Genomic DNA, 27880 nt, shown 5'->3' on the forward strand with positions numbered 1-27880 from the left:
ATATAAACTTACTTCCCCTCCAGAACACACCAGCCACAATATGGATCATGAGCCAACAGACAGGACTGACAATCAAAATGTTTTTCACACTCTGCTACAGGCCTCTTCTCTAGCTGTGTGAGCAAAGTAACAAAACAATAATTACTGAATAAAAACAGCAGGGAAATGAGTACATCCCCTCTGAATAAATATAAAAGTTGTATTTTCTTAAAGATCACTGATATAATTCATGGAAAGATGGCAAATTTGAAATGTATTAAACAGATACTTAATATAAACAACAAAACATATGCCAATATTTTCTGTAAAATTGCTAAAGGATTGCAGAAATGAGTACACCCTAGATTTAATTAAGCAAATGTATAATATTCTAGTACTTAGTATGTCCTCCAGAACTTTATGTACACAGCTCTGACCCTTCTTGACACTGAGTGTACAAGTTCATGACTAATTTTCACATCTGTCCTGTTTAACTCCTGAAGGACGACCTCTTTAAATGGCATGGTCTTTAATGAGGAGTGTTGCTTAGCTCATCTCAACAGAATCCCCCACAGCTGCTCAAGAGCATTAAGATTAAGTGAAATACACATCCACTGAAGGATTTTCACCTTGGGAGAATGAATATCTTTATTGTCATGCTGGAAAAATGCCCAGTAACGCAGGGAATGAGGGGAGGGTAACATATTCAGTTTCAGTTTTTTGTATTACATCACACAGTGGTGTGTGAATTCATTACAGCATTAATAAAGCACAACTCCCTCACACCTTCAGCACTCATACATCCCTATATAAGAGCTTTACTACCACTAAATGTCACTGTGGGTACCAGGCACTTCTCACTGTACTCCTCCTCTAGCAACACCAGAACATTTTGGATGCTTTTGGATCCGAAATGATTAACTCTCTATGGATTCCCAGAAGTCTATATTTTGTAAATATGGGCCTTAGAAGAGGTTAAATTAGTTTATTGTGCTTTGGCTACAGTAGGTAATTCTAGTGGTGACAACAACCATGCATGTCACTTCTGCAGGCTGTGTCGTACTCTGTGAGATAAAGTGTCACTGTTTTCATAGCATTTGCCAGCTCTGAGACACTTGCATGTTATTTCTCCTGCTCTTTTTCTAGCAAAAATTCACTCCTCACTAAATAAAAAAAACTTAAAGTGAAGACCTGATTATTTCAGAAGCCTTGTCACAAGTCCATTTTTTTGAATGTCAGTCCTACTTCTGCTATATTTTCACACTTAAAACAATATCCTTTTGTGCCATTTCCCTCTTTTGTGCTAAGAAATAAGTCACCTGGCAGTTCTCTCCCAAGTGGTTTCACTGTTGACTGCATTAAGTCTGAGTATGATCCAGTAGGCTATATAACACTATTAATTGTCAGGTAATGACTTGTCTTTAACAGGTAAGTATATTTATCCAAAACTTTTAATCAAAAATAGCCTTAAACCTACACAATTTAGTAACTTTCAGGAGGATGCATTTTTTTTCATCACTTTGATACCAAAAATGATCATCACATTTTATCACTTTGATAAGAAAATCTTATTTTGCTGAGTAAAGAGTAATTGCTAAATTTGTTAAGTTTTAGAAGGGGTGTACTCATTTATGCTATGCACTGTACAACATATAGGCTCACCAAGGCTGCATTTATTTGATGAATGATTTCGGGATCATGTGAAGTAATGGTTTTCGAAAATTATTCTTTGCCATCACAGGAATAAATTACAAATGTTTTTTTTTTTTTTTTTAAATAGCTGTTTTTTGTTTTATATATTTTTAAATGATTTAAAATATATAAAACAGAAAACAGCTTTTTTTTTTAAATGTAATAATAGTTCACGTTATTACGGTTTTGGTAATACTTCAACATAGGGACCAATTCACAATGTTACATGCTGCTTATTGGCATCAATATTACTAGCATATTTGCTGTTTATCAGTACTTATAAAGCTAATACTCTTTTTGGAAAAAGCATTTTCTATATCCCTAATCCTACCCGATACCTAAACTTAATGACTACCTTACTATTTATTAACAAACTGCAAATTAGGAGTTTATTGTGGCAAAAGTCGTAGTTAATGGCTTGCTAACAGCGAGAATTGGACCTTAAAATAAAGTGACCAAATTAATTATTCGAAATTTTTGACCAGTAGTGTACATATACAGACACGTACACGCACTGAATTCCATTATGTTACCAAATATGTATTCTTAATATATTACCAACATTACCTAATTTGTCAATTTATGATTTCTATTTATGAACTATCCCTTTAACATCAAGATTTTTGTTTGGTTTTGTTTAGTTCAGGTTTCTTCCATTAATTATGCTTGACCTATAAGAACAATTTGTCAACAAGTAACACTGACACTCCCAGTTTCACTTCAGTAATGTGATAGTTACCATGTTACTTGTCAAGATGTATAAATGCTTCTCTTGATGGTCAAGCCTGAGCTCTCTGCTTATTGGTGCACTGGGATGAATGGAGATTACTGCATATTCTTCCACCTCACCGTTTGGCCCAAGAAACACCTGGAGTAAACACAAACACACACACATCTTTTGACCAAAACTGAGAAATTTAAAATGCTTTAAATAAGAAGCATTAAATTAAAACCTCACAAGTTCCAGTCTCTATATTCCATAATATTACACATCCAAACTAAATGTGGACTACACTAGCACTGGTAAATGACTGTAACATCAGATAAAACTCTACCTAGCTGTTTTCTATTAGGGATAAAGCATCAAGCAAAACATACAACATACCATGAGACAGTATACGGAACAGAGCTGAAACAGGGTTGAACAGTGATGATATCACTTATCAAATCTCTTTTATCTCTTACGATATTATTGCATGAACTATTGCAATGTGATTGACTTATAAAACTTTTGCTTGCTTTTTTATTACCGTTTATTAACGTTGTACTAAGAGACGACGCAGTAAAATAGTCACATATCATTCATCATACCATCCTTATTTATTTATTTTCTTTTGTAGCATTCTCATGAAACAAATCAAATCAGACACAAGCATCATTTTGGCTAAACAACAAGAGTGCCACAACAGGCAAATATGGGCTGTATAAGAATGAGGATCAAACATCCTATATTGAGAAATCTCATCCATGTTACTACATCAGAAAAAAAAACATATGCACAAAGAGATGGGCTAATTATAGTGTAATGTTTTATGTTAATTATTTGATGGGCTATTAATTATATTTAAAATATCAATATTGTCAATCTTCTGAAAACATGGTATTGTTCCAATGCATTACATTTACGCAATTATCCTCCATAGACTTTGCTTATTAAAACAGTGAGACACACTTCCCCCTAACTGGGGAAAGTGTTTCTGTTTTACATTTTGAACTATGACTTTCTACTTCGACAGTGTAGTTCAGGTTTTTATTTTTATTTTTTAGTAAATTTTGTCTGCATACACATAGACAACCTCAGTAACAGTATAACACTGTTCTAAGTGAATTTTGCCACAGCATAGGAATATTATGAAAAGAGAACAAGTATAAAATACTTGTCTATTTAAGCCTCAGGTTATATATGTTAATGAAAAGGGAATCAAATGCACCTGTGAAGAACATTTGTAACACCAGATGGTGGGTTTCTCTGCAAAATTGTAATATTACTTGATAATTAAGGATAATCTAATATTTTCTCATGATCTAACAGTTTCTCATGATTCTGAAATTCTACAATACCTCCAAAATAACCAGCCTAGTACAAATCTATCCAAAACATTTTCTGAAGTATTTTTGCCTTTGAAAAAATAAGATTTTACAATTCTAAAAGTTGTAGGAAAAAACACCTCAATCCTTGAAAATGTTTTTATACCTTGTGTAAGTTTCCTTGGGAGTCTCCAAGAAAGGCAATAGTGTGTTCCTCCCTTACACTCACAGCAACAGCAGTGAGACGGACAGATGGACTGTCAAATATTGGCTCAGCTTTCACAAGCACCCGGCTTGCCATTGGACTAGGGGTGTGATCAGAGCCACATGGGTAAGCATCCAAAGTGTTCTATAGAGAGACAAGAGTCAAAGATTAAAACAAAGCGAAACAACTGAATATTGTTCTACAACTGACAAATCCCACTGTCATGTCAATTTAGATTATAAATTCAACATAAAAACAATGTTTTGCTCATTGCCATACAGTGGTATAGAATTACAGACCCTTTTTATCTTTTATATCCTCAAGCCTAGACAAAATTACCCATAAAATTTTATTTGCGTTTTTTTTTTTTTCCTGAGTAGTAAGTAATTTTTTAATTTAAAAAAAAGATCATTTTTATTATTTCAAACAAATGCTGTTCTTCAAACTTTCTAAAAAAGGCATTGCCGTTTCCACATTCATTATTTGTGGAATATATTCATTCATTACGCAGCACCTTTTTTCCAGATACTTTTCTGATTACCAAATCAGCATATTAGAGTGATTTCTTCACGTAAAACTGAAGATTGAGCAAATGGCTGCTAAAACTGTCAAATTTAATTTAATCCATCACGTGTATACGTTTGGAATATAAACTTTCCCTACTTTTAAACAGTAGTGTGTGAGTAAACAAAATGCAGTTTATTTGATCTTTTAAAACTTACTGCCATTTTGCTTCTTTTGTTCCTTTATTCTTGTTACTACTCCGACTTTTTTTAATGACCGTATGTTAGCTACCCTCTCGAGACAAGTTTAGAATATTTATATATGGCTACGCAACTGGGGTGGTGGAATTTTGATGTCATCATAGAATGAAGCCATGTTCAGTTATAGTTTTGCTTTCCCTGAAAAGGTTAACTACTATGTTCAATGGCACAGTGGTGCAAGATCTGAAACTCTAACCTCAGTTACCAAACTAATTTAACCTCATAGCTATTTTGCACTGGATAATGTATGCCCTGTTTATACCTAGATCTAAAACTACAACCTCAGTTACCAACTTAATTTAACCTCATAGCTATAAAGGCCCTAGAATAATGTAGGCCCTGTTTATACCTGGTGTTAAGATCTGGTTCATGAATCCCAAGTGGTCAGATGAGACACTTTACTGTTTACACCTGGTAGTAAAATTGGTTTCCTGTGACTAGTTGTGATTTGTTCCAAATGTTAAAGAGGAAATAGGTGTTCATCACACCAGCTCAGTGAATGCATGGCTCTAAAGAAGTGCTTTTAAGTTTGCAACCATGGGACTTGGAAGCTGTTCACACCTGTTGTCTGCTGTCATTAAGTTTTCAAACTCACCTCTGGAAGATTGGCACAGTTTGATTTGACTTCATACTCGATGTATGCAACCTCCTTTCCATCTGCACGACCCATTTCAGTGTAGCACAAATCTCTTGTAGCATTGATATGTTTATCCACTTCCTCAAGTGAAAAAACACATACTGCTGACTCTTCGTTTGGACGACTGGAGGAGGCAAAATGGCTCGAAAACACCCCCAACAGGACCTCTTGTTCCAAAGCAGTTGCACTTTCTATTCCCACAGCCTTACCTAATTTTGGTAGGCCTACATGTAGAGCTTGCAGGAGGTTATAATTCTTTCCTCCAGCTGAACGGCAACTTAATGGAACTTCTACATATGAATAGTACGCAGCATCATCCAAACACATACGGGAGACATATGTGCGATATTCTCTCGATGGTGACTGCAAGTCCCTCCGATAGAACATGAAGTAGACATACGAACGATGGGTAAATGATGTTACGAAATGATGGTCATACTCAGAAAGCCTCCCAGCCACAGCTAACTTAGAAGTTTCTTCATATGAGAAAACAGGATCCATAACTAAATTTCGAGTAGATATTGGAGGCTGGCTGTTGGTATAACCACGGCCCACAAACAGCACTGGCTGTTGTTTCCCACGCCCTTTTGTGAGCGCCACAAGTCCTACTGTAGAGACATTGGGATCATTAGCCGCCACATACTGCGTATCCACAGGCCTCTCTGCAGAGAAAAGCACTTTCCCCACTGCATCCAAACTTCGTTTCTGACATATTCCTTGATAAACACTTCCACAACTAATGAGCTCCTGACTGTAAGGATCCACAAGTAGTAGCTTGTTGTGGTTATTGGTCCATTGTGCCTGTGGGCAGTTTGCTTCACTAATTGGGGGCAGGCAGTCACGACTGTCTATCACAGGCCCCGTCTTTTCCTCTGCCTCAAGCTGAAGATCAGAAGAAAGCTGGTAAAGCTGATCACGGGCGCCTAAATAGACCCGACCCAATTCAGGGTCAGGATGCAATGCCAGGTGCTCGAAGTAGGTATCATTGCGCAAGAAAGTGGGGTGATGACTGGAAGAGGCAGAGCTTTGGGTGACCACGCAGCAACACAGTATGGCGAAAACTGAAGAGAACACACACACCATCCCAGGTGGCATGTCAACTGTTCTGAGACCAAAGAGAGAAAAAAAATACATTATAATAACAACCCCAATTATTTAAACATCAGTGTAAATATTGTAAAATTTATTAAAACAAAATATCCCATTAACACAAATTGAGAAATGATGCCATAAATATCATGTCACAATGTGATATCCTAGAGGAAAAAAAAATGCTTTAAAGGGGTCATCGGATGCAAAGTTCACTTTTACATATTGTTTGAACATTAATGTGTGTTGGCAGTGTATGTACACATCTACCCTATAATGATAAAAATCCATGCAGTGGTTTTTAATTAATCTGTAAAAATAATATCTCCTTTTTCAAATCGAGCCATTCTCAGATCACACCGACAGAGGCCGCTCCCACGATAGTTGATTGACATCAGCTGTTACCTCAGACCCGCCCTAAATCAGCTGTAACAGTCCGACCTCCATTGTTTCGATGCCAGAGCAGGGATGTAAGTTAGACAAGAATATCTCAGATTGACGTAAGAATGAACATAGTCGTCATTTACTCCTGACATCTGAGCCAGTGAAGATGCAGTGGATTACATTTGTTTGTGAAGAGAATGCGCCTCCCAATCTACATAAATGCTTCTATGTTTGTGCAAATCATTCGTGATCCAGCTTCACCTACAGCAGAAGTGAGTATAAAGGTTTTTTTTAATGAATCTTTGCAATCACCTGTCCTAATAATGTGCTAGTTAGCAAGTTTCGCGGCTAAAGTAAACAATCTCTCAGAGCACAGTTCATCACTCCACAGAAAGAAGAGAGGGGTGGGGCAAGCAGAGCTCATTTACATTTAAAGAAACAACCCATCAGAATGGGTTGATTTTTGCAGAGCTCAATTTGACAAGGTACAAAGAGTGTTGTTTTACACTACCATTGAGAGTTTTTAACCAAAGTATATTATAGACTTTTCATTAAGACCCTAAAGAATCATATCAACTTGTGGAAAATGGGCATCCGATGACCCCTTTAATTTATTGCAATCAGAGAAAGTGTAAGACAGAGAGACTGCTGACAAAACATTTCTTACCAGGGTTTGATCTGCAGGGGCCACATGCATACACACAAAACACAGTCAAATACACATCCCCATCGGCTAAACCTAGGAAACATACAGAAAGAGAGCGAATTCTGTTTAAAAATTTCAAAAACATTAACATTCACAGCACTTTAAAGTGTTTGCATTTGGCAGGAGCATCTTGAGGAGGTTTTAACATTTTGGGATAATTACAAAATGTTATAACCCAGACTCACTGGAATAATGTAAGGAGTTTATTAAACAGCCCTGTGTCATGAATAAAACGTGCCTGTGGGTACATTTTCCCTCTATCAGAACAATTGCATAGAACATACCTGTCTGAGTGATAAAACTGCACTGAAATGGTAAAGTTGAAGCATATTACCTTGCTCTCTGAAGTCTGTTCAAAAGATTTTATATTTGAATCAGTTTTGAATCAGGGATATTTAAGAAGGGATTTTGTTCATTTAAACAGGTTGCTTTCGCCACACATTGCATTCACATCGATAAACCAAAATTTGCCTCATCTGAATTTCTTTTTTTATTTATTGTTCTAAAATGTGAAGATACTCATAGATCAAGTAGTATCTACTGCTAAAGGGCATACTTGGAAGAATCACTTATAGTACCTTAAACATATAAGGTCTTTTAAACTTGAAACAATTAACATTGGGTAATTATAAACCCTAGGAAAATGGGATCCTGGGTAATCTTATTTTACATTTCACACTGTTCATACTTTACCTAGAGTTAACAATTAATCCTAGTCATTCACAATCTGACGTGTCACACTGTACATTCCTAAACCCTGGGTTACTGTTATTATTTGCAATGTCAACAGAGATGACTAAACCAAATTTGATTTTTGACCATTGAAAATGGGTAGGATACTACAATTTAGATATAGAGCTGTACCAAATCTCGATACCTCTAGGATTAAACCACACAGGGCCTTAAAAATTAAGATTCCAAAAGAAAGGTTTCTTAGGAACCAGAATCTAAAATCATACTATCATATTCCATTTTGGAAAAGGAATATTTATGACACTATACAATTGTATGTCCTATACAATTGTTTTGATATAGAGAAACATGATACATTCCTAGTTTTAACATTACTTATTCTTCAGACATTCAGCTTTAAATATAATAAGTATCAGCTGTATACAAAATGACTAACATTTGGTTTTCAACCACTGAAAATGGGTCATATTCAACTATCTGAATATGGAGTGTCATTGAGATCCTCATATCTCTGGGACTAAACAATGTAGGGCCTTGAAAATTTAGATTTCAAAAGAGAAGTTTAAGAACTAGAATCATATTGCTATATCTGTAATACTTCTTGAGCTATAGGTACGCAAACTTTGAAAACAGAATATTTATGGCACAATACATTTTAACAATTTACTCCTGGTGCCATATTGAAATTTCAATATGTCTAGAACCGAACCATATAGGGTCCCAAAAATGAAGATGCCAAAAGGAAAGTTTGTTAAAACCCAATATCTAAAAGTGCATTAAGATATATGTCATACTTCCTGAGTTACAGGCATGAAAACTTTAGAGCAAAAACTTGAAAAGTGCTGTTTCCCCATTTTGAAATGGTCACCATTGGTACATAATGCAACAAAGATTGCTAAAGTAAACAGATTTTACTAACAGACCTACCAATCTCTGTGTAAAAATAACATTATAATGCTGTCATCTTTCTGAAGTCATTTTTACCCCCTTGTAATTTGGCTCTAAATCTCAGGTGAAAATTGCCATTTTGACCCCCTCTACAAAATATTGGATTACTCAGTAAATATTCATCCATTACATTTAATATTTTGGCTTTCGTTAATATACATGTTTATCTTTCTTTAGAAAAAAATATTAGCAAAATATAAAATTTGAGCCAATTTGCATGGAATGATCCTCCTATATTCATTGGTTTACTTGAGCACATTTACTTATACATTCACCTAAGTATAAGAAATAGTATTAATTGTACATTAATCAATAACTGCCATAAAATATTCTATTTTACCTGATGTCTTTAGAATAAGCGTACTAACAAATGGACTGACTATTATCCATCTGTTGCGATTAATTTTTTTTGCTTATATGCCATTATGTCAGTGGGGCAAACTAACAGTGGTGAATACTAAAACACATTAACAGAGATACCAAGGAAAAATGTTGATCATTGGATTTTATGCAAACCAGGTCCCTGAAAACAATTTTACAGATCTGAAGTTAGCACAGACCCAACTAAATATAAAATTCACAGACTTTAATCCACAATTCTCTCTTTATACCAAACTACCAAAAAAATTAAACACCAGCACTAATCCCACAATCCCAGAAGAGTTACTAGAATGACTTTTACAGAAGCTTTACAGAATATTTGTGAAAAAAGGGGCTTTAGATAAAGAAAACCATAATATATATAACTAAGTCCAACATGAAGCTAAAAGCAGCATTTAACTAAATAATCTGCATTTTATAAACTAAGGGAACTTCAAAAAAGTGAACTGGAAATAGGAACCTTATTAAACTATCATTTGGCATTTAGTGGCAGATGTATTAAAAAAAAAACTAACTATGATGCCACAATAAGAGACAAAAGGCTTTAAAGATTCAGTTCAGTGCGCGATTGAATGGACGGTGAATGAACAGTCTATGAGGCTACTTTCAGCACAGTAATGCTCTGAACTAGGAGTTATGTAAACACAACATGTCTAAACCTGAGTATCTCTGTTAAATCTTTAGGAAATATCTGCTAGACTATCTGCAAAGGGACAGGAGGACAAGCATAATAGTTATATCTCTTCCTGCCAGCTAAACGTTCCTTAAAGGTCAATGTGAAATGGTGTTCACAACACATTTTACTTCCTAATGTGACATATTCCAGATTGAAACAAGATATTCAACAAGAGAAAAAAAAAACCTAAATTTGAGTGGCCAAGCCTCAAAAGAGTGCTGATTTTTTTTTTTTGATTTAAGGACTGAAACTATATTATATGAGGTATTAAAATATATTAGCAAATTAAAACAAAAACCATACTGATTTTATGTTTAGTCTATGGAGAAAAAGAACACCACATGGGAAAGAGAACAGCCCAGTCTTCTAATACTAAGAGCAACTCAAACACAAATTATTTGATCCTCTGGCTAAAAACATGCACACACTTGCCCGACACACCTCTTGGGTGACATACACACTCAAGTCCTTCAACCAAAACGTCAATTTAACATTATTTCCACTGTCTAGTATGCTAAAAATATGTCTGGTGTTGGTGACAGCAGTTTCAGATTTAGTTTTCAGATTTTTCAATATATTAAATATTACCAATATTTAGCTTTTTTTTTTTTTTTGAGTATTATTTGAGTTTACATTTAACCTGACAAAGTTCCTGAAGTCTTGCAACTCACAAAAAGTGGAAGAGACTTCATGCACACACACACACACACACACGTTTGTTTTTGTGAATTGTGGGGACTTTCCATAGACTTTGGTCCCCACAATGTAGCAAAAACAAGTACACAAATACACACACACACACAATTATATATTGAAATGAGGTTATTCCGTAGATTTTTATTGCTTTCTTATTTACAGCTAGTTATAAATACTGTAACCTAACCCACACCCCAACGGTAACAGAAAACTTTCTCCATTTTTATAATCAATCAATGAACATTATGTTATTAATATATTATTACTTTATTTAAAATTACATCCTCAAAATAAGGTTGTCAGCTTTAGCTCACTTTGTGGTACAAATGTGTCCCCAAAGTATGGTTAGGTAGGTCCACATATAGGTAAATATTAACACAGACAAAGGCCAGACCAATGTTTGTGCACCTTTGAACCTGAAACACCCAACTCCTGACTAATGATGTTGTTGTTATATGAAGAAATAAGTCTAACCTACAAACAAAACTATTGTAAGGCTTTAGAAGACACAGGTTTTATGGACTGATTTTACGATGCTTCTTGTAGCTTTACAGGCATGGTCACTATGTCCTGTCACTGTACAGAAAAGAGAGCAGGAACATTGTTCAAGACTTCCCTTTTATGTTTCACAAAAAGAGAATAATATCATACAGGTTTGAAAGAAAATGATCAAGACAGTTAGGGTATGTCGAAAAACTCCCATCTCATTTTCACCTCCAAGTCCTCCAAGTCATCCTATATTGCTGTAGAAGTACCGACCCAGTGTTTACAAAGTTTCGCTAGATAAGACCCTTCTTCCTTGGCTGGGACCATTTAGAGCCCTTTGAAACTGCATTTAAACTGCATTTTGGAAGTTCAAACTCACAGGCACTGTATATGTCCACTATATTAGGGCAGTCATCATGGCCTAATGGTTAGAGAGTCTGGCTTGTAACCTGAAGGTCGCTGGTTCGATTCCCGCACCAGCAGGAATTGAAGGTGGGGATTGTGAATAAACGGCGCTCTTTCCACCTTCAATACCATGACTGAAGTGCCCTTGAGCAAGGCACTGAACCCCCAATTGCTTCCTGGGCGCTGGAGCAATGGCTGCCCACTGCTCCGGGTGTGTGCTCACAGTGTGTGTGTGTGCACGTGTGTGTTCACTTCTCACTGCTGTGTGTGTGCACTCGTGATGGGTTAAATGCAGAGGACCAATTATTATGTCATAGTTGACAGTATGTTGTCACTACGTTGTCGTTGTCACTTTCACTTTCACTTTCACTTTTCTATATGGAGAGAAATCCTGAAATGTTTTCCTCAAAAAACATAATTTCTTTATGACTGAAGAAAGAAAGACATGAACATCTTGGATGACAAGGGGGTACATTATCTGTAAATTTTTGTTCTGGAAGTGAACTACTCCTTTAATCAAATTGCCTGGAGACATTATCAGGATATTTTTTAAGAACATACTGCACCATCATCAATGAGTGCCCAGTCAGTGTTGAAACTGATAACCGTACATTCTAAAAATGCTGGGTTATTTTTTTTAACCCAAATGTTGGGTTCAGCCTGTTGGGTAATTTTATTGGATTATTTTTACCTTTTTACCCAGGTGCTAGGTAGTTTTTCTGCACACGAAAAATGCTGGGTTATTGTTTTCAAACCAAATGCTGGGTTTAGCTTGTTGGGTCATTTAATTGGGTTATTTTTTATTTTTTTTACCCAGTTGCTGGATAGTTTTTCTGTAACTAAGCTGCTAGGTAATTTTTAATGCTGGGTTGTTCTTTTCTACCCAACTGCAGGGTTGAGCCTGTCTCCCATGAAACAACCCAGCTGTTGAGTTATAATCAGAGCGTAAGCTTTTTGTGTACTCTGCAAGAGTGGTTCTGAGCACCACTGATTTGATGCACTTCTTCAGTAAAATAAAGGTTTGTATACATCTTATTTAGTTTACTCGTAGCCCTACCAGCTATGAGTAAAACTCAAGGCGGCGGTCTGAGGTTTGTACTTCCCCATGCAGCCCATCACCGGCTCAGATTCTGGAGACATATTGGCATGAGAATTAGCACTATTTCAGTGAAAAGTGATTACAGAGAACGTCTGAATACACTTAAATTAAAATGCTACTTTTATATGTTACATTTTATATTTCTAAAATGCTTGTTAAACTAGTATAAATATGTGTAATATTGTAAGCTATTGTTACGAACCGTACACTGTTTTTCTTGTGTATGTTCTTCCTTTTGTTCTCTGTCACTTTTAGCGCCTCTAGGTACCGCCTACCTTCGGAACTCTATTGGCTGACGTGGCTGTCATTCATCATTGGTCACCTATAACATCGTGTGATCTCTGCCAATCGCGATCTGCATAGAGACCTTTAAAACGGAAGCGGCAACTGGAAGATCTCAGCTGTTTGACTTGGTGTGTCACTGGTTGCTTTGTTGTGTTCGTTTATCTGCTACTACTTTTAATGCTTACGAGACTAGCGTGAGATTTGTTGGAATGATCTGTGTAAAGTTTTGGCATTTGTGACACCTGAGTTCATGACGAACGTTGTGTGTCTTTGACACTTTTAGCCCGCTTATGCTCCACTTAAACTTGTGATCTAATTGCTGACTTACAGACAACGGAGACGTGGAACAGCCTAGTAAGTCATGTGACATACATACCTTGCACGTAGGGTTTTTTTATGTATTAGACACACTAGTTTAGTGAAGTGCACTAAATGTGTATTTTTGTGTTTTTTAGTTTAGAAGACTTTTTCTTTTTCATATTTTTGTTTTCTTATTTAGAGGACCGGGAGGAGACAATGGGGTTCTTTTTGTTATATTTATTTCTTTGATTTTCTAGCGCCACTTTCAGTTCCCTCTCCCGTTTGTCTTGGTTATACAAATTATTATTGTTTATTACTTTGTGTTCTTAAATGTTTTTGGGGAGCAATAAATCTTTTGCGGTGCTAATCTGATGTCCTGCGTTTCTCTTGCCACTTTTACTTTAAGCTTCTTCTTTTGGTCATCTCAGTGTTACTCCTTTTAAATTCCTAGACAAAATTTCCATCAAAGGTCGTAACACTATGCTGTATTCATCATTAAATCATTTAACCCAATCAGCTGGGTCAAAACAACCCAGCATGTGTTCTGTCCAATATTTCCCCAGCGCTGGGTTACCAAATAACCCAAGTTGGGTTGTTTTTAACCCAGCATTTTTAAAAGCGTACTAACATGGAAAAAGGGATTCAACAGTGCAAGCTGGTATCATTGTTTATACATAGATTGGTATTTAATATTTACAGGTGCACAAACATATTTTTTTCTATGTTTGACCTCAAGGCCAGAGTCAACTGCTGCATCAATGATGCTTCAAAACTGACAAAGACAACACCACTGAATGAGAGAGTTGCCCATACAGAACAAACTTCCATCCCACTTCTGAGAAAACAGTGAAAAGTCTTGGCTACCATTCTACAGAAAATCACCTCCACAAGGAAAGGGGGAACGTGAGGGTGAAGACAGCAGCCTCCGCAAAGTCAAAGGCTGAAGCTGAGGTAAACGTGTACCTTTCTGTGCCAACAATAAAATCAGAAACACATCCATTGCAGAGGTAGAGTTTGCATGCTTAAGAACTACTTCATCTTGCTGCTGTGGCTCAAATGTTTCTCTGCAACAAGTGTTCCCTTAGTAAGAGTGTCAGGGACACATCTTTTCACCTCACCGTTCAAAGCTCAAACGAGAAAAGTAAACATGTTCACATTTTTGCACTTGACTGAAACACACCAGTCTAAAAAGATTTTTTGTTATTTTTTTTATTGTGTTCTTTTAAACTATAATCTGTCTGAAAAGGATTATTCCAGATATTTATTTGTAAGTTTTACAAATAATCAAATAGTTTGACTGTTCATAGGTGTAATGTTAACACTTGAATTTTAAAACACTGACTGACAGTTAAAGACCATTCACCAAGGATGTTACATAAAGATGCAGTTTTAAAGATCATTCTAAATCATTCTAAGTCAACACCACAGCTAAAATGCCACAGAGGAACAAAATTTTGGAATCACAACAAATGTTTTCTAGCTGAATAATGATAAAAACAACCAATCAAAATCCAGTCTGCTTTAAAGGGGTCCTATTATGCCCTTTTACAAAGTCTTGATTTTGTTTTGGGGGTGTACTAGAATAGGCTCTCATGCTTGGTGGTTTGAAAAACGCATTATTTTTAACATAATTTACATTATTACAATACCTTTCTCCCCAGCCTGGCACAAATGGCTTGATTAGCTCTGGGATTGATGAAGGCCCGCCTTCCGAAAAAATAAATGTGTTGTGATTGGTTAACTGTTCCAGTGTGTTGTGATTGGCAAACAGCTTAGACGGTGTTTCAGTACTGCCACGTCCCTATCCAAAGCAGCTCCGTGTACAACTGTTAGTTAAAGTATATATGGATATTTTTCTTCACAAAAATGCACCAATTCACTACAGGAGGCCTTTATTGATCCCCTATTTTAATGATATTATAATGGACCGCATTGTGACATGATAACATTGGGAAAACAAGCGCCATGGTCCAAAGGAGCCGTTCGTTGTAGTTCTTGAAAAGGGATTTTTTAAAAAAACAAAATATCTCCTTTTGGAGTGGACTTTTTGTGGAGATTTGTAACTTTGTAGATCTTTTTTATTGACTAAAATGCAAAAACTGTAAAAGCATAATAGGACCCCTCTAAAGAGCTTGTGCATTTAAATGAGCAGACACAAAACTGCAGTGCACTTATAACAAACAATACATCATCATTACATACTGTATACCATGATAAAAGGTTCAGAAATTATTGTGACATTTTGACACAGTCACATGCCTACACTGAAAATTAAATCGGAAATGGTGCATGTTCATTGTCACTGAGGCGATCTATATGCTGAAAAACTGCAGACCCTGGGCTATATGGGTCACCAAGACCATTCAGGCTTGTAGCCAGAATAGCGAGTTCCACCAGCCGGTACAGAAGCCGCAGTTGATTGATTGCTAGTTTCAATATATTTTGGGCTAGAAAGCACCACATTAAGTCTGCAGTGTTTACTGTTGCTTAACCAAACTTTAGCATATCCAGCAGCCATAGATGGCAGAAAGGAGAATTGTATAGTCTAAGACAGAGACTAAACTTTTATCAAAAGGTCAAGAGTTTACAAGTTGAGTCATGTTGTTTACACCTCAGATTTGGCTCAAGGCTCAAGAAACGTGCATAGAAAGCTGTGAAAAGATGGGAAGGAAGAGGAAGAGGGGAGAGCATGGGAAAAGGAAGGGGGTAAAGCACAACAACCCACAACACAGCAGACCAACAGCACACTCATTACAGTGATGAATGAACATTAAAATGGGAGTGGAGATATAGACAAAGGAGTTGGGGCACTTTGCTGTATCACTCATTGGACAAATGCATGTGACAGGACAATAAAACAATATGTAAATTGGATTGGATAACTGGGTCAAATTTGAGAATGAAGTCACTTTCAGCACTCAGAACAACCACAAAAACAGGACTGGGACATATTACACATTCAGAAAGATTTATGAATAATACGCCTTTGGTCCCAAAATAGCTCATCTAATCTTTATAGATTAAATCTCAAATGGCTCCCTTATCATAAGAGCCATATAGCCAACAACTATTACAAACACACTCAACTATTGATAAGGTATATTTTAACATTTCAAGACTTACTAACCTTTAATCAGGAGGAAGAACTGATTTTTAAAGCCCATTCCTTTAAATATTTTCATCACTTTAAACAGCAATACAGGCTCTGAACAAGACACATATCACTTTTAAACATCTTCTATACATTCTTCTTTGAATTTTCAGTTTTAATCCTTAAATTGTTTGTATTTGAATAATCCATTGTGATCATATGTTATACTGCTCTTATCTCCATCTCCAAATTCTCCAAGTATCTCCAAGTTTTGTTTTGTTTTTTGGAAAGACACAATGAAATGTGTGTGAATGAATGGTGCTGGTTCATGTTTGAAGCACTAGACTACATCCAGAGAAAGTTTAAACATACTAGCTAGGAATGTTTTAATTTTTATAGTTGATTACCACTTTCTTTGTTGATTTCAGTTTCTTTTTGACAGATTTTATTCCTTTATTGCCTATGTGTTAAACAGAGTTAAATCCAAATCCAAAGGATTCTTTCAGATCATTTGTGTTGGTCATGTTGTCCATGCCCGCACATGCTTATTGCTGCATGCAGCTGTATTCCACTTTATTGTGCTCAACTGTTGCACACCCTATTTACCCATGGCACACCCAAAGCCTTGTCCCTGGGTCGTTATGCTCCTGCTTTTATGACCTTTTTTTTTTTTTTTTTTAAGCTCGACAATCCCTGATTACGGTATGCTTTCAATAATTTCAAAGGAGCAGTGTAAACTCTTCAAAATGCAAAATGTTAACCTTTTACATTCAGATGAAAAGCCAAACAAGTTCAGAATGGAAAAAAGGGTGAGGAAATGATAAAAGAATTCACATTTTTGAGTGAACTATTACTTTAGCATTCTCATTTAATGAGATCATAATCAGAAGGAAAGGGTGATTATAGGTACACAAGTGGGACAACATGGTCAATCAATCACTGTGCATATTTTTCCAGTACTAAAAGTCAACTTTAAGTAAATCCTAAAATATTATTTGATGACACTGATACAAGGATTTGGATCATGTTTTTTAAAAAGCAGCAGAAATTATGACAAAGTACTCCAATAGGTCTCTCTAACTCTTATCCATTTCTTTTCTCTGTGCAGTTCAGCAGCCGCATAGAAGTGTTTTGCTTTCCTTTGTTTATGCCGGTCCTTAACCAGTATTATGGTAGGGCATGTTTGATGACATGATCAAATACTATAGATAATGTGCTCTGAAGAAATCAGACAAAAGTTGAACCGTTTATTTAACTAAAAATACCCTTGGCTAAAAAGAGATCCAAACACTGCAGCAGGAATAGAGGCATTATGGTTTGAGGCCAGACAGGCCCTGAGGAAATTATAGACTCAACCAAGCATTCCACAATGTACCAAAGTATTTGAGAATATAAGGCCATCTAAGAGGATCTTGTACAAACACTGAAACAAGCCCACAAAAGAATGTCTAAAGCAACATGCAATGGTCATTTCATAACCCTCCAAAAGCAAGGCCCACTTTTCAAACATAGAAAATTCTATAGGCCAACATTTAGGCCTGCACGGTCTACAGGTTTGTGTTACATGCATCAAATGTATCCTTATGTAACAGCTATGCTCCGAGAGAGAGAGAGAGAGAGAGAGAGAGAGAGAGAGAGTCTGTGTGGAGGTGGGTGGGGGTTTGTTCCCACTAATTCAGCAAGGGGGAAAAAAAAAAAAAAAAAGAAAAGAGGGGTAGTTCCCAGGACAACCAGAGACCCACCAGAGCTTTCCAACAAGAGGCAAAGAATTGCCAAGGGACTCCACTAAACTGTAAGGAGTTTTTCACACATATCCCTAAACATATCATTGCTTACACAATAAGTGTATACTAACTCTTTTCTATTTTGAATATGCATTACACATAAAATGCATCTTTTATAGCTTTTGCTTCCACAACATCACAGGGTAGTATGGACCGAGATATATTCCCTACAAACAAAAAAGGCATTTTATATTTGCAATGACAAAGAGCCAACAAAACGAATGCACTTTTAACAGATCGAGAATGCTTCTACTAGCAGCGCAGCATCAGGGAATAAAAAAGAAGAAAGATCTTTATTAAAGTCCTAAAAGGCAAGAAGGTCTGGTCCAACATTCATGTTCTCTTCACCATGGCAACTCCTTTTCCCAGGATAGAGACAATCTCAAGGGTAAGAATGTTTACGAGTGTCCCAGGAAGAGTTTTGAGGAGTTCTGTGCGACTACATCAGTCAGACAAAAGAAGAGAAAAGATTTAAATGATCTATTTGTTTAGAGTTAGGTTAATCTTTCTGAATTACTGCTATTAAAAAGTGGAGTTGGTATCTGACTTTAGAAATGCACAAACTTACAGTAAGGCTGCAATGATTTTTTTCCCCTGATGTATACATGTTAGTAAATCCGTACAACGCATAGAAATTTAAAACGTAAAAACCATTGTTTCCCTACCAAATTATGTTATTCTACATAATCTATTAATTGTCAAGCAACAAGTAATGCATTAGATGTTTAATAAAATGTATGTCGATTAATATCCACATACAATTTATTTAGGTTTTAATTAAAATACTTATACACCTTCCAAACTCCAGCATGTCCATGCACTCATTCACATATTCAACAGTTACTCACTCACCCCTCCCCTCCATCTGCAACTCTCCCTCTTTCTCCAATTCCCCCTCTATTCACTGACCTTTTAAATCTCCACTTCAACAAAAGAGACAAAGGGAGCTGGACGGCTTTCTCTCTTTCCCCCCTGCTGAAGGGGAACAAACACACATACACAAGACTACAGCCCATCATTCCACAGAAACACAGGCCCGAAGTAGATGTACAGATTTGCACCACTATATCACTGTATATCTCTCATTTTTCATCACTACTGTTTTCTCTGTTATTAGTAAAAGTCCATTTTAGATGTCCTAGGCAAGATCCCTATTGGCATAAGACAAAAATACATGCACAATACCTTTAATAAAATCTGAAAACTTCAACATGCTTTATTAAAACACTTAGCCCAACTCTAACCCCCCGGTTTCACAGACAAGGCTTTAGAGTAATCCCAGACTAAAATGTAAGAGCTGTTCCAACTGAAAGAACCTTGCACTGACTGATCTTAAAATATATCAGTGCCTTTGTTTTGTCTCAAGACGCACACCAGTAATGTTTTTTTTTAAGGCATGTTTATAAAAATTACTTAAATATCTTAATTGAACTCTGACCTAATCACTAGACCTTAGACTTTAGTCTAAGTCCTGTGAGTGAAACCATGCCTAAGTCTATATTAAATTATAAAATTATAACTTCGTAATTACTATCATTTAAAAAATACTTCTGAGAAAGCAATTCATGCTTATAAATGTTTCCAAAGAACATGGGTAAGAAATATTGGAAACATAGGGCCCTATGATTTCCGGGATGGGGAAAACACGGATGTAATTGCGGAATCCAGTCATAAAAATGGAATTTACTAAGTAACGCAGAATGTCACGGAATTTGTCAAAGTTTGAATGAATAAATCAAAAGCATGTCATTACATTTAAATCAAACCACAATATGGACTAGTATCTATAAATATTATGCCACAAAAATACAAATGTGAATCCTGCATGTTCTGCCTGTCTGTTTTAATGAATGGAGCAGACGAGAGGTTTTGTTTACTACACACACAGAAGCATGCGTGACGCTCGCAGTGATTTCAACGCCTGTACTCTCACTAAATGAGGACATAAATACATGAACAATATCTGCTGAGAGTCACTTCATAAGCATTTGACCATTCCATTTTAGGAAAACTAGCGTTAGATCATCTACACACAGAAATGTAAAGGTAGACACGGCAACCCGTCAAAATAAAAGTCTGGTTTAACTTGAAGACATTATGCCAGATATATTACTACTATTACTACTACTACTACTACTACTACTACTACTAAAATGAAACAAACATTATTTTTTATGGTGTAATCACACAATATTTCTTTCATGTTTTAATTTTAATAGTAAATCCCCCCCCCCCCCCAAAAAAGTTTGCTTAATTTTCAATAATTAAAAGAAAAATGAAATTAATGTTTTATGCCTTCATTTGATAACCAGAGCATTTTAAATACACAACGCCGAATTTCAGAGGGTAAAAAACCTTTCATAAGGCTATTTTAGGAATAAATTTGAATAAATTAAGTATGCATTCAAATAATTAGATATGCTACAGCACAGAATTTGATAACAATAAAACATATGGTGAGAAAAAATAAAACATTTCATAGGGCCCTATGTCATTTTTGTTGAACCTTTATCAAATTGATGTGACATTGTATAAGTTTCATGATTTTAATTAATCAGACATGCTCTTTGCTTAATAAAATTTAATTTAACCATTAAAAAGGAATTGAGAAAAATTAAAACAGGATAAAACAGAATCCAGAATAATTAAAACGGAAAAAATGGAATTTGGAAAAAAATAAAGCAGAATTTGGGGGGAAAAAAAATGGATTTCATAGGGCCCTATAAAACACCATGTTTAGCTCTAAAAGTGACAGTTCTTCAAGAGGACAGTAGCTTTTGTTCAGCTCAGTATTTTGTCCCTGACTCGCAGCTGGTTTACTCACCTTTGTCTACAAGCTTGTTTTTGGACTACAATATCGGGTTGGTATTGACTTCAATAACAAAGCCATCTTTCTTTTGTTCCCAACCTATAAGACCTTTATTCATCTTCAAAACACTGAGAGATTTCTGTACCTACGTCCACACAACCAAAACTCTGATGCATCAAAACATTATTGGAAAAGTAATCCATATGAATTAAGAGCTTTAACCAGTCTTCTAAACAGACATGTTATATGATGAACAGATCGCGCTTGTGTGACATGAGAATAAACTTCATTGGTTCTCTCATGTCAAACAAGTATATTTGAGCTTTCATTTATTATATATTTGAAATGCTTTATGTACATGTAATGATCAATAATTATGCGAATACATGCCTAAATTAAATCAGTTCAACATATAAAGTAATTACTTTAGAGTAATAGAGTAAAACTCTATTCATAACGATCACTTTTACAATGTTTTCATGTACATTTTAAGCTTAATGTTACACACTTTCAGTGGATGGAAAAAAGATGATGAGAATATAAAAAATATCTTGATTTGTGGTGCTAAATGACTGGTACCCACAAAATGACTGACAGGCTGAAGGAGCATCAAAAGCTGTTAGGCTGGCTAAAGAAAGAAGTGGACTGTGACCACTTTTTATTTTACTGTTTACAGAGCCTTGGGCTGCCACAGAGATGGCGTCATGTCTCTGGACATTTATTTCCATGTTATGTTTTAAAGTAGGAGAATAATATTCTATTCCACAAAGACTTAACAACTAGTAACAGGCCAGAACATCCTAGTAACCAGCTAGAACCCCCTAGTGACACTTAGGAGCTAGCCAAAACAGCCTAGCAACCAACTATAGCACACTGGGAACCAAATAGCAAAACACTTCAGCCATATTTCATGGAAAACAGAGAAAAAAAAAAAAAAAAAAAACCATACAGACATGGTGTTTGGCTCTGTTGACTTGAGGTAGCATAGAGAAACTCAATATTGCATTTCTTATGCCATACTGCTACCAAAATGTCACCTGGGCCAGTGTAGTAAGGGTGTACTAGTGGTGTTTTCCCAGACATAATACATGGTATTTTCATCCAATGCTGTTTCACGTTATGAAGATACTCCATGAGGAAATTCTTCTGCAGAGTTTCTCTGAAAGTTGACTTCACAAACAATTCACCATTTCATTGATAAAACTGTCATCATATTATATACTCAAAGAAATAAAAGTCTTCAAGACAATCATTCAAAATAAGTTTGGATTGACTTTATTTTTTAAATTTTTTTCACATTTTCACATTTTTTTTTTTTTTTCACATTTTTCAGTTGAATGTACTTCTCAATGTATTAATAAGTATTATAATAACAGTAAAAATGAAATAATTCATATAATAAAATTCATGTTTATTACTGTTTTTACAAAATAAAATAGAATTAAATAAATGAAGAGTTCAGATGCAAAACCAGCTAAAAGCCATCTCCGCCAAAAATGAGATAATGATACTGAGTGAATGCTCCTGACACATATTATACGTCCATCAAATACTTTTACTTCAAACTCGCTAAATTCCAGCCTCAGGCCAATCAGAAGTACCAGTACTTACATAGAAACCCATACAAAGTAACCCATACAAAGAAATGCTAATTTTAAAGAAATACATCAGATGGATTTAGAGCAGGGGTGCTCAACCCTGGTTCTGGAGATCGACTTTCCTGCAGTGTTCAGCTCCAACCCTGACCAAACACACCTGAACCAGCTAATTAGGATCTCAAGAAGCACTTGATAATTACAGACAGGTGTGTTTGATTAGGGTCGGAACTAAACTCTGCAGGAAAGTCGATCTCCAGGAACAGGGTTGGGCACCCATGATTTAGAGGCTTTTGCTTCTTAACTCTTCAAATTATGTTTTAGGAATTCCATCGATCAGAACTGCTTCCTGGGAAAACGTAGAGCTCTAAAAATGTGATTTTTGTTCAATTTTAAATAAATTATTGTTAAATTGTATGTTTCATAATTTCAATTAATTAGACATGCTTTTTGATTACTAAAATTTAAATTTAACCATTGAAACAGAATTCAGAAAAGTTAAAATGAAATCTAGAAAAGCCCTTCAAGCCCATCCTTTGCACCACAATATCACGGAGAAATACAGACATGCTTGGAACAGTGTTCTAAGGCTCCAAATGTAACCCATGATGCTGTGTTTAGAGAATGTAAAAAAATACAGTAGTGAACTAATGACAACCCATGTGAGGCCCAGCCATATAAACTTTAAACTAGGCTTTGGTAAGCCAACATCAACGTTTGTCTTGACAAACTTCACTTCTAGATAAATCTTCGTGTTTTATCATAGATAGTCACTGAAATTCAGTTAAAAACTGTATGCAACTACCGTGAAAATGAAAGTTTAGATTGTGCTCATGAAACTACATTGATGGGGAAGAAAGAAACCTCTCTGGAATAAGACTTCTACTTTGAGTATCTCCAGTCACTTCTCGATGTTACAAATAGTGATACATAATGTTGCTAATCTCGCTACACACAGGCCACAACAACCTTACTTTTGAGGGGCTTGGGCAGCTCTTTTAAACTTGGCATGATGGTACTTTAAATTGATATTGATAACCGAACCAGAACAGTTTATAGATGTCCACATAATGTGGCCCTGCACTTTATTTAAAAGGTCTTCTGATGAGATTATATTAGACAGTATATTTAGTTGTAGTTCATGTTTGAAAACTCTTCCTTCATTCAGCACTGAAATATCATGTTGCATTTAGACAGTCAATATGTTAAAACTCCCTCTAAGATGTTCTAATGTTCCCTATTATTATGCATAATTTAAACATAAAGGTCTGTGCTTTTGTTTAAAATGACTGCGTTTTGCTGGAGTTTATTGGTGATTCTGAATGATATAGTACTCGCTATCGGGTGTCTGTTAGATGAGAGGACTGGAGAAGCAGACTGAAAGAAACTCATCATTCACACACACAGTAACTAGAATTTAAAACCCTGATGAAAAGGCTTGGTAAACTGTTGAATAGATGCAATATACTAGGTGTTACAAACACAATATCTCTTTTCTTTGTGCTCTAAACCTTTCATTATGGTGCAAGGGTTCACCTGTGACTCAAGAAAGAGATGTTGCTGTAAAGCATACTATCATCTGTAAAGCACCCAGGATGTGCATAAAATTCTGTTGTCTCACTGTGCTTTGGAGCATTTCACACTGTTTTTGCAATAAAAGATAATTAAAGCTACACTATGTAACATTTCTGTTTGAAATTAAAAAAAAAAAAAATTTAAAGTGTATCAGATATTGTTGGGACGATTTCCTGGAAAACTGCATTCTATCATCATTTGTCTGTGTGTGTTTAACATCATATCACATCGCTTTTTTAATTCTTTATTTAAATGGAAGTGTGAGTGTGAGTAAGCTATTATTTTTTATTAAATTTGCCACAAGCCATTAGATTAATCGACATAGAATAGCAAAGGTACTTACATAATTACCAAAACAAAGTTTCTCCACACGCCACTAGACAGCCTAAAGTGACAGCTTTAATGTTTAGCCTAATTGTTTTATTGTACGTATCATGTCTGTTTTGTAATTGTAAATGACATATTGTTTATAGAGTGTATATGTAGTAAGACAAATTGTATTTAAAACATAGCCTATTTTGCAACATAATTTCTTTTGTTGATTTAAATAATATATATGTAATATTTAATGTATTTAATGTTATCTCTTCATATATAATGAATCAGTGTGTAGTAAGCACGTTAATAAGATATGGATATTCTAAACTGAATAAAACAAGAGTAGATTAGTATTAGCACATGCCCAATTTTTATTATTCTGATTATTTGCTAAGACGTACCATTATTGTTACCGTCATTATTCACATACTCCACGACACAAAAGGTGAACTCATGCTGTGTTACTAGCCACTGTCCACTTATATCAAATGCAAAATATGACGTATTGGAAGGTTATTTGGCATTGTGATGAACATCGCAACGTTGCAATCTCACAGACTTCCATTATTTTTTTTTTTATTTACATGGCCTCTATGCTCCACGAGCCTACGTAACTCAGCACTGAACAGGGACGCTAGAACTTAAACACCTCCAACTGGCCACTGCGATCAAGAAATCAACAGATACATCTGTGATTGGCTGCACTGCTCAACACTGCAAAAACTTGTTGTAAAAAGAAACCTTGGAAGCTCTCCACAAACAAATACACATTAAAGTGTTTGCCAAATGTGTTTCGCCAATTTCCTTGCTTTCATTTGAGGGTCCTTAGAACCCTATAACACCCCGTAAAACTAGGACTGCTTCAGAGTAATGTCAAGCTGTTCATTCATGTGCACTGACTGACTGTAACAGATAATTGAAAAAAATGTACGGCAGGTACTATCCATTGGTTGTTGACAGGATTTTGAGATGTAGGCATTCAAATAAATGCAAACATGCAGGGAGTGTGGAGGGGTAGGGTTTAAGAGGACAGAATTACTGGAGAAGTCTGGCATACACCACAAGTGAGATATCTCTCTCTTTTCACCATAAGATTGGGTTAAGATTTTAATTTTGGTTAAACACTATGAGGTCATAAACAATACAAAACAACAACAACAACAACAACAAAAAATACATACATGAATGAATAATTCACAATAAAATCAATAACTTGATTTTACAAATTTGATAGAGTGAATTTAGATTTCATGCAAAATTTAGTTTACATTGTCACCTTTTTTTGGTCTATATCTAGTCCCACCCCAAAACCACAAATAGTTTACCCATGCAAGAACGGAAATTCTGTCATTTACACACTCTCATGTTGTTCCAAAACCAGTTTCTTTTCTAGGAAACAAATTATGGTAATATTTTAAGTATATTGTTCTTTGTAGTGTTCTTATAATTAAAGTGAAAAGGGATTAGGTCTGTCCAAAATTACATAAAAGCACAATAAAGATATCATAAATATGGTCCATACAACTCATGCCCTATATTCAGAATCTTTTGATAGCTTTGTGTAAAAACAATTCAGTAAATTTCAGTCGTTATTCACAACTGAAAAATGAAAATGCCAAATGTAAAAAGGATGCGTAGGACCCCTGTGGCTCGAGGAAGAGTTATGACATTAGCTGGACACAGAGTGGATGATCAGTGCAGAGGGAGATTGACAGATATCATCAGTGCAAGCTGTCCCCTAACAGGACAACAACCTCACCAATTCTCTTTTTTTTTTTTGCCAATTGCCAAAACAGATATGATATTTTAGCACCATCGAATAGACTATCATGTGTAGCAGCAAATATGTCCAGATACAGAATACAAAACTACCTTCTTATTTTCCTAATAAAAATAAATTAATGAACGATTTTTTTTTTTTTTTTTTTTTAATGTTATGAGTCTGTTCTGTCATAATAAGTGATAAAATAACATAATTTCTTCCCTGGTGCGAATAGGTGAATAGGAATGAATTGTTTTGATTAAAAAGATTTTTAGTTTGTGGTAAATATGTTTTAGTTTGTGGTAAAGATATATCATCCGAAATGCTAGTGCTAAAAAAATAAAATAATAAATATGTTTAAAATAAAGTAACTTTAGATTATGCATATTTATATAATCTCAGATCACTTCTTCACTTACATGCAATATTGTATATCTTTGTATAACACCTCTAAACAAAGTTGCATCTTCAAGAACAACAATATTTAGCAAAAAGACACATTACAGCGTTTCCCAAACAAAATTTTGCTATTTTGCATTCTAACCTTTGGTATATTCATGGCCTGCCTTAAATCTATTCTGAGAAGAGGACAACACGCAATACTTTTAATGCACTATTCGTGTAATCAAAAGGTAAATCATCTACTATTTAAAGTCCTTGAAGAGTCTCGTGGCTTTTAGGTCCCATTAGAGCATAGCCACTTTCTTTAAAGCCCATTCACAACCGGAACGAGTAACTTTAAAACAAATTACCTTCTCTTCAACATGAATCCAACGACACGATGTACGAATTTCTACACCAGTCTATAGTGTAAAACATTTACATAAGCATTATTACAGCGCACACATGTGTAATTCACTTACCTTCTCTCCACGCTACTCTGCTTTTGTGCTTGGAAAAAGTTTATCCAGCTTGGAAGATTATGAACAACGCAAATTCGCACGCTGACCACAATGTCCACTGTGTGATTTACTCGGTTTAAGGTACAAAAAATATATATATATAAAAAAATAAAAAGTGAAGTAAAGTAAAAATGATTATGACATTCCGATTATTTTTGATTGCACAGGACAGTCGCTTTGTTTGTAGTTTAAAATGATGTCCATTTATAAATTAGTGCTTTGCAATTTACTGGCCCTTTTCACAGTCGGCATATCGCGCTGCAACAGCTTTTCAAAGTGAAAAGGTTTCGTATACAGAAATGAATCACTAGAAGGGAAACTAGCGAAAAGCATCGGTTCCATGAGAGGCGACCCGGAAGTAGTTTCTAACTGGTCAAATACGTTGAGGACGTTATTCTTTTTCATTCTTTATTTAAATACAGTGTGACTCCAAATCCCCCAAGATAGTATGCTGTTATGTTTGTTTGTTTGTTTGTTTTAGCAATATTGGTCTGGCCCTAGTGGTACCATTTCTGACAACTCTATTAACTTTTTAAATAGGCTTATTACTTTTAATAGCTTATTACTTAATAGCTTAATCACTTTTCAAGT

The 27880-nt window shown here is 35.4% G+C and overlaps 1 protein-coding gene across 1 annotated transcript in view; it reads right to left on the minus strand.

The window, feature by feature from the left end:
- The window catches only part of plxnb1b (plexin b1b), a 56210-nt gene extending 28619 nt beyond the window's left edge, over positions 1 to 27591 (minus strand). The window contains 6 exon segments of the mRNA XM_051112425.1: positions 13 to 113; positions 2411 to 2539; positions 3866 to 4048; positions 5264 to 6410; positions 7446 to 7517; positions 27251 to 27591. Coding sequence (XP_050968382.1) covers positions 13 to 113; positions 2411 to 2539; positions 3866 to 4048; positions 5264 to 6400 — 1550 coding nt within the window. The 5' untranslated portion in view covers positions 6401 to 6410; positions 7446 to 7517; positions 27251 to 27591.
- Between the last annotated feature and the right edge of the window lie 289 nt (positions 27592 to 27880).

This window comes from Labeo rohita, chromosome 6 (assembly GCF_022985175.1).
Source record: "Labeo rohita strain BAU-BD-2019 chromosome 6, IGBB_LRoh.1.0, whole genome shotgun sequence".
In the NCBI taxonomy this organism is placed as follows: Eukaryota; Metazoa; Chordata; class Actinopteri; order Cypriniformes; family Cyprinidae; genus Labeo; species Labeo rohita.